Source organism: Kryptolebias marmoratus, linkage group LG21, assembly GCF_001649575.2.
Source record: "Kryptolebias marmoratus isolate JLee-2015 linkage group LG21, ASM164957v2, whole genome shotgun sequence".
NCBI lineage: Eukaryota > Metazoa > Chordata > Actinopteri > Cyprinodontiformes > Rivulidae > Kryptolebias > Kryptolebias marmoratus.
The window spans coordinates 21,545,966-21,554,269 of NC_051450.1; the positions used below are offsets into that span (position 1 = coordinate 21,545,966).

The 8,304-nt window shown below is 43.1% G+C and overlaps 1 protein-coding gene across 2 annotated transcripts in view; it reads left to right on the plus strand.

The window, feature by feature from the left end:
• Positions 1-8,304, plus strand: part of LOC108245443 (guanine nucleotide exchange factor VAV3) — a 63,060-nt gene that overhangs the window by 42,411 nt on the left and 12,345 nt on the right. For both annotated transcript variants that reach the window (XM_017432358.3, XM_017432359.3), the window contains exons 16-20: positions 283-384; positions 1,348-1,439; positions 3,706-3,728; positions 4,252-4,270; positions 6,833-6,963. In XM_017432358.3, the coding sequence (XP_017287847.1) occupies positions 283-384; positions 1,348-1,439; positions 3,706-3,728; positions 4,252-4,270; positions 6,833-6,963 (367 nt within the window). The remainder of the gene's footprint in view (positions 1-282; positions 385-1,347; positions 1,440-3,705; positions 3,729-4,251; positions 4,271-6,832; positions 6,964-8,304) is intronic.

Sequence of the window (8,304 nt, forward strand, 5' to 3'; positions counted from 1 at the left end):
ATTCTGATGTTAACAGGAAGTGACGTCACGTGTCTTCTTCCTGAGTTATTTGGGCTTATTTTGTATTCCACGCTACACAAACCCACAAAGAAGAGACTAGACTGCAGAAACGGTGGCGAATCACTTTAGAAACAATAAATATTGGGTTAAAGTTGCGGGAAAGTTGCGGCGTTTTGGTCAAAGTTGCAAAAAGTTGCGATTTTTTTTCTTGATTTTGCGTTAATAGTTGCAACAAAAGTGTTTATTGCTCACGTGTTCGTTTTCTCCTTTTCTCCCCCGCAGATCAAATATCCACCCTGAGAACGCAACCAACAACTCCCACGAGTTTCAGATGCACACCTTCGAAAGAATCACCTCCTGCAACTCCTGCCACATGCTGCTGAGGTCTCACACACACACACACACACACACACACACACACACATTAAAGGCCTGCCTCTCACACCACAGGCCAAACTCAGGTCATCTTCCGACGGAGCTGCAGCCGTTTTAGTCGAACCTTGAAGACGTCTCCATGCTCGATCTCGTGTTTTGTTGCGTTGATGCTCACAGTGTGTGATGAGGATGACTCTCAGCTGCCACCACAGCTCGTTTTAGCTCAAAATCTGTCAAATTCGGAAAGTTGGAGCCATTTTGGCGATCGCTCCGGATGCTTTGACTGTTAGATGAGTTAGATGCACATCTAATGATGACTTCCTGTTTTTTTTGTTTTATTTTAATGAACCTAATCTATAATTTGTGACAGCTTTTCCTTTGATTGTTGATGAAACAAACTGAGCAGAACCACTCCGGGTTCAGCCGAGGCTTTGTCTGGGAACGCCTGAACAAAGAAAAACAAGACGTTTTATCAAATAAAATAAATCATTCGTAAACATTAAAGCAACGCTGTGCGTGCAGTCACAGAGGGGGGCACTGACATTATTTAACGAGGGTTTGGATCGAGCTAAAAATGATAATTAAACCCTGCATCAGAAATAACAACACGTTAACTCTGCTCGCTTCTTTTATGGAGGTTAATTAGATAATCAGCTTTACTTAAATGTCATTTTCATTATTGTGCAAACAGAAACAGATCTGCGCACACTTACACGCACAAACGCACCCGAACTCAGAGATATGTTGCAGGATTTCGAGTAAATTTTAATGCCGTCACTCACGTTACGGTGGCACCAGAGGCACCAGGACATGGGGCCTTAACCGTAAATGTCAAATTTCACGGCAATCAGGCAGCTCCACAAACCGCCGGTGCTCCTAAAGCTGACGGGAGAATAAATCTCGCTCCCAGACGCCGTCGGCGCCACGTGTTGCTCGCCCAGCCGTGATTTGTTCTTCTTCCTGTGTCTTCAGGGGGATCTTCAACCAGGGCTACTTGTGCGCCAAGTGCGGTTTAGGTGCCCATAAAGAATGCCTCGGCCGCTTCGGCATGTGCGGAAAGACAGGTACGTGCACGACAACCTGAACGCTGAAAAAGGTTTCTTCTGAAGAGGCTTTAAACCCTGCAGCTGCAGAGTTTCTGCAGGCTCCTGAAAGCCATGAAAAGTCTTAAATATGTCCAGATTTTAGGTCTTGGACAGAAGTGGAACTTCTACTTTGTGTCCAAATCTGAGGACATGTTGGACGATTTTTATATGCAAGTCTAGGTCGTTTAAAGCCATCATTTCTCACTTTTATTAAACGTATAATCGATGTTTTCCTGTTTAATATTGTTGACATTTCAGTAAAGTGATAAAACCTTTGATTATTTGATGTAATATTAAGGTTTTGTTTGCTCTGCTGTGTTTAAGGAAGTTTTTTCTGTTCGTTTCAGTTTTTCTCTCGTGTCTGCAGCTTCGTTCTCATCGTCTTCCAAAGCTTGTTTAGGCCAGAGGTCCAGCCCTGGTCCTGCATGCTTCCCTGATCTTTAAATGAATCAGAGCAGGGAAACGGCTCAAACATGCAGGACGGTGTTCCCCAAGGAGCAGGGTTTGGTACCGCTGGTTTGAACCCGGTTTCTGTGTGGACACAACCTGAGCCTTCATGCTCCTGGAACTGGTTTGAATCAGGATTAAACTGGTTTTATTTTTAACTTGCAGAAACCTTTGAAGCTCTACAGCAGTGGTCTCCAATCCTGGTCCTCAGGGCGACCATCCTGCAGGTTTTCCTTGTTCCTCTGCTCCAACACACCTGATCTGAATCAATGGGTGATTAACAGGCTTCTGCAGAACATGAAGAGGTGATTTAACCTCTGAATCAGGTGTGTTGGAGCAGAGAAACAAGGAAAACCTGCAGGATGGTGGCTCTCGAGGCTCATCCAGGCATTCGTCGTGCACGTTTTTATCTCGCAGCTTCTTAAAGGGAATGCCTGTCTCCGGTCCAGTCACACGGCTCGTTGCGGTTTCATCAGCCCGTGTTTGTATTCCCCGCGGCAAGCTGCCATTTCCTGTTGGAGCCGGCATCTGTCAGGTCGCCGAGGCAATAACGCCGCCGGCGGCTCAAAGTTTGCTGGAGGAGATTAGAACGACTGAGGCTCCACAACCTCCTGCAGGAGAGTGGCCCAATAACGGACTCCAGCACACTGAAGCAACTTATTGCTTTCCACCTGCTAATCTGAAAAAAAACCCACAAAAGATTTATGAAGTCGTGCTTTTTAATCGTTTCTTATTCCTGCAAACTTTGTGATTCTTTAACAGTTAAAACATCAAAACCCCACATGTCTCTCACTTCTGCAGGATTTACTTTTTTACATTCCATCTTTTTAACTTTTAACTTCCTGCAGAGAAATAAAAACTGAGGTGTGATGGTCGGACACTTCTGCTTAAACGCAGGTTTTAGTTTCTGCTCAGTGAGCGAAGTTTGAAGTTTACTTTTTAGTCAACGCTTCTGTCTGCGTGTCTCATGAAGACTTCAGATACACACATCCAGGCTTCAGCCGTGGGTCCACACAGAAACTGGGTTTTAGGAGCTCAAAAACTGTATTTTTTTATTCTTTTTTAATTTTGAAACAACTTTATGAAACAAGTTAAGCATTTAAATCTCCAGACTATCAAGGCAAACTTTACTGAACCGTCAACAGAACTGAAGGAAAACTTCTACAGCACAGAGTCTGCATTTAAAAACAGTTTCTGCTGTTTTTACGTCTCCGTATGGACGAAAACATTTCCAGAAACAGTTCCGTGTTTTCAGAAGGATATTTTTAGAAATGAGAGATGAAAAGACGTCTCTGTGTGGAGAAGGCCACGGCTCGGTGTGTGTGTGTGTGTGACGGGACCATAAAGTTTGTTTACCTTCATTTTTCCTTATCAGCTTTCTTGCTGCTTGTCTGGACAAGAGGTCAAAGTTCATTTTAGAAACAACACGTAGTTCAGTGTACATACTGTAGCTGTGGCTTCGTGCCAGCGTGTGTGTGTGTGTCTGTGTGTGTGTGTGTGTTTATGTAATTGCCCTGTTTGGTTTGGGGAGGGTGTAATCCGTCCCTAAGGGAGCCAATGAAAGGAAGCAGTGGAGCACAAAGCCCAGGTCTGCTCCCCTCCTCCTCCTCCTCCTCCTCCTCCATCCTGGCTGTCAGGTAGCGGCAGCGCAGGAAAACAAAGTGAACCGCGGTCAGACACGGCCGTGCGCCTTCTCCACTAATGAGGGAGTGTTGCCTCGTACCGATGAGTGTGTGCAACTGTTTGCGTTCGCCCACTAACCCGTCATTCACCGTGCCTGTTCTCCAACTTCTTTCAGATTCCGGCTCCGTCAGAACTCAGGTGAGCTGCTGTGTGTGTGTGTGTGTTTCTGTCTGCAGAAGCTTCCCCGCTCTTTGAAGGCTGCTCTCCTCTGCAGCTATTTGCAGAGGAGGCTCCAGCAGACTTTGGTATCTCTCTCTTTATTCGGCGCGTTTAACCGGAGCAGTTTGTGCCGCTTTTCAAGTTAACTCCAAACTGCAACGAGGCTCCGCTTCCCCTGCTGTCACCCCGCAGAGAACTCGCGTTTTGATTTTCACCTACAGCCCTACAGATAAACCAATCTGAACGTAGACGAGCGCGTGCTCCGTTCTCCTGCAGGGCTCGCTGCACGGGCCTCTGGGAGCAGCAGGCCAGCTTGAAATATTTATAACGTGCGTTCAGCAGAAGAGCAAAGCTAATTGATTTAATTTACGCTCGTGGAATTGATCCGAGGCTGTGTTTTAGTCAGAGTTTTTGGTGAATTTAAAACTCCAGGTCTGCATGTTTGTTCGTGCACGAGTGTAACTGTTCACGTGTGTTTATTTTATTTTATTTTATTTTCCAGGGCAGAGATAAAGATCCAGGTAAGCAGCTCCACACATCTTTCCTGGCTGCTCTCTCCAAGACAAACTCCTGATTCTTGGTATTTATCAGACACTAAAGTCTCTTATCAGCAAACACAACTTATTATTTATTGCTTTATTTTGTTTGTTGCAACAACTCTCACTAACGACTCGTGTTTAAATCATGATTGAAATCTATAAAATGAAAAACCTGCAGCTTCTCATGCCTCATGTTGAGAACAGACGGAGGTAGACCAGCTTCGATGAAATCTTTAAAATAATCCTGAGATGTTGCTCAATCTGTCAGAGCTCAGAGTATGTGTTGGTGATGACTCTCAGCTACTACCACACCAGATTTCACCACAATATCTGTAAAATTGACCGAGTTGGAGCCATTTCTGTGTTGTGTAAAACGCGACAAACACAGAAACAACTGAAAGCTTTTAGAGGCCAGTTATAAAGATACAACCACTTTATAATATTAAAATTTAGAATGAAATATTACTTTTTTAAATTGCTTATTCTGTCCAACTAGTTGTTTTAAAGAGTTAAAAACAGGCTCCAAAGCAAAACTTTCATGTAAAATTAAAAAAAAGCACAAAATTCTCACATTTCCTAAACTAAAAAAGGAAATAAGTCGACAGTTTGTAATGAAACTGGAAAGCAACATGTGTTATTTTTTGTTGCTTTAGTGTAATATATTTAACTTTTAATACAGCTTAAACAAGTTGCATTAAAGAAAAACACCTAGAACAGAAGTTAAATTGCTCAGTCACAGACGATAACCCAAATTTATCAAGAAATTACGCCTCCAAAGGGAGATATGTGCCTCAAACTGGGCTGCTGACCACACAGCGTTCCACAGTTGGATCAGAGTTTAATTAGGTATTAAGCACACATTTAGAAATGTTTTTTTACTGCCTGCACTGAAATAGTGGGATAGTTGTGCAAATGATGGAGCTAAAAACAGGCGCTGCATGTATTTATTAAATCTGGCTGTTTTTACACGGGAGACCGGATCTGTGTCTGAATTATTTCAGCTTTCTTTCTTCGTCTGTGCAGAACAACATGGCCGCTCCGCTCCTTTAATTGCTTCGGCCTTCATTTTCCCGCCCCTCCATCCATTAGGCTGCAGAAAATTATTTCTGACTGGAGACGCATTAAAATCAATAAACCTTTGATTGCCCCGGCCCGCTCCTTTTTATGACATTTCAACGCTTTGGTCTTTGTCTGTTTTCCAAAGGTGCACGTGCACGTGCACGTGGCCTGTCCTTGTGTGGATAGGAATGCAATTCATGCCCCCGAGGCTGGATTCTCCACGGCCCCCGTGTCTTCAGTCCTATAGAGGCTGCAGACTTCTCTGTTCTTGTTTTTCTTTGTGCACACGTTTAATCTGTGCATGCACAGAAACAAACATCTGATTTAAGCCTCTGTGCACGTGAGCTGACAGGCTCGGCTCGAATAGAAACTGGAATTTTTGTATTCTTGCTGTGAAAATTGGAATCAGAAAGGTGTCGACTGATGTAACTCCAGCTGAGGAGAAAGGAGGAAACATGCAGAAAGGTTTATTTTAAATGGAAGAAAGACTCTTTCTCTCACCAATAAAAGACATTTCAGATTTCTAATCTGCTGCAGCAGGGTTGAAGATTCCTGCTTATCTTTTATCTGAAAGCTCGATATTCTCATCTGTCATGCTGAGATGAAGAATGGGCCCAGATGAGAGTTAAATACAGTCGATAAACTACAGATTAAGGCTGGAACGGTTCATGTGATGTTCAGCGAAGCGACGATGAAAACTTCAGTCTCTCTCAGGGCAGGTGTGTCTTTTATTTACCAGCATTTTATTACCATCCAAGACCAGAAAGTTAATTAAACCACGTTAAACACGTGTTTAAAGCATGTTAACCTGTTAAACTTAAAAAAGAGAGTGAAACCGCTGAGAGAAAGTGCATTAAATCAGCGAGGATTTTTTATTTAATGACCCTGATGTCCTCGTTAACTCACACTGACACTGACAAGTTTCACTTTTTATTCATTTTATTTTATTGTTTCATCGATTTCAGATCAGATGATGTTGAAGTTTAAGTCATATTATCGAAGCAAACGCTCCTTGCTTCTTATTTTATTGATATTTTAGTAATATTTTCTACATATGTACCTTCTATGGCCTGTTATTACTATAGTGAGTTTAAAAAACCCAACAAAGTTTAATATTAGGACTGTGTTTAGTGAGTTTGAATTCTTTTATGAATGAGGACTTAATGAGTCGTTTAATGTTTATTTTTCACAGATTTTTTTATTTTTTGATAACGATCAAATGTTTAACGTTAAAACTCGTCAGCTGACAGATTTCAGACACAACAAACGAGTTTTTTCATCTGCTAACGGTCCCAGAAGCAGCTCAATTTCTCTCTGCTGTCTTTGATTTGAAGCAGCATTTTGTTTTTATTTGATTTTATTTTCCTCCCGTTCTGTCTCTGTCTGATTGGGTCTCGTGTGGATTAGAGAAAATCCAGATTAAAGTCATGTTTGCGCTCGCAGTCCTGAGAGGCGTTTAATGACCCGACGCTCTGCTTCCTGCAGGTCTGCCCAAGATGCTGGTGGTCAGGAACTACTTCGGCGTGCCGAGCCCCACTTCAGGTCCGCCGCTCACCATCCAGACCGGTGACATCATCGAGCTGGTCTGCGCCAACCTGCACAGCGCCTGGTGGCAGGTCAGACGGCCATCTTGAGTCAAACCTCCGATGTTTTTAGAATTCGTCTCTTTTTAGTCCGACGCAGTCAGCATGTTTGTGTAACCTTCACAGGAAATGGGACATTTCATGCCCTCCTCCGTGTATTTTGACAGTTTTCTGCTAACAAGCTGCAAATAGAAACGATATTCACAGCCGCAGACAATTAAAACACTCGACCCAGCGCCTCTTGCGCCGCAGTTAGTTTTGCATGTTGTCAAGCTTGATTTGAACTTCGCTGGAAAAGGAGAAAGATTCCCTTCTTCGGCGTTCAGGTGCGAGAGGAGCGATCGCAAGAATGAACCCGGAGGCTGAAAAGAAACCGGCTTTTTCTCTGGCGCAGACAGAGATTACATCAGAGTCGCTCACGCAAAGAGGAATGCAGCCGACCTCGGGACGCCTAATGAGACAAAACGAACAGAAAACCGGAGAAGTTGCTTTTTTTTTTTAAATGTGGAATTGTCAAAACAGCAGCTAAAAGGAGCAAACAAAGAACAGGTTCACCCGACGGTTTGATACACGGACGTCTGAAATAACACAGCTTAACTGCAAAAAAATAAGAAACATGTAGGAAGTCTAAAGAGGGAAACAACAGTGTGAATGCTGACTCCGTAAAGATTTCCATTACTGGGTGGGAACGCTTCATCTCCATCAACCTTTGCAGCCGACAGCTTGTAATTATTTCTGTTCTGGGAGTCAAACACAATCAAGCGCCGTGGTTTTCATTTCATTCAGCAGAAAGCATCTGAATTACTCTGTCAGCCGGGATGATTATCAGCCTTTTAGCGAGGAGGCAGGGATGACGTCTGTGACGCGAGGAGGTCTCAGATCTGCCTTCATGCTCGTTGCTCCGAAATCTGTCCAGTAAAATGTGGTCGAGTCCAGCTCTTCTCCTTGTGCGTTCAGCATTTAACAAAACAAAAACAAAACAACAGCTCCTCAGGGAAATAAAAAAACCCTGAACGAGGATGAAGGAGCAGGAAAGGAAAAAAACTTAAACCTTTTCAGCCCAGATCAGAAGGTTCAGCTCCTGTAAAACTGACCGACTTATAACCATTTATCATCCCCTCCAGGATTTTACGGGCGTTTTTTGTGATTGTTGCAGCTAAAATGCCTGATTTCACGGGCATTTTCCTAAAAGTTGCGACTTTTTTTTTTACTAAGATCAATAAAAAAACATAACTGTTACTATCTAAACCAAAAATCCTTCCTAGTTTTGTAAGATAATTCCCAACAAGCATTGACATTCTCAAAAGGTGCTTTATTTGAGAACTTTGATAGCTTCTAAACTGACATTCATGAGCATTTCTGGATTGTCCCTGG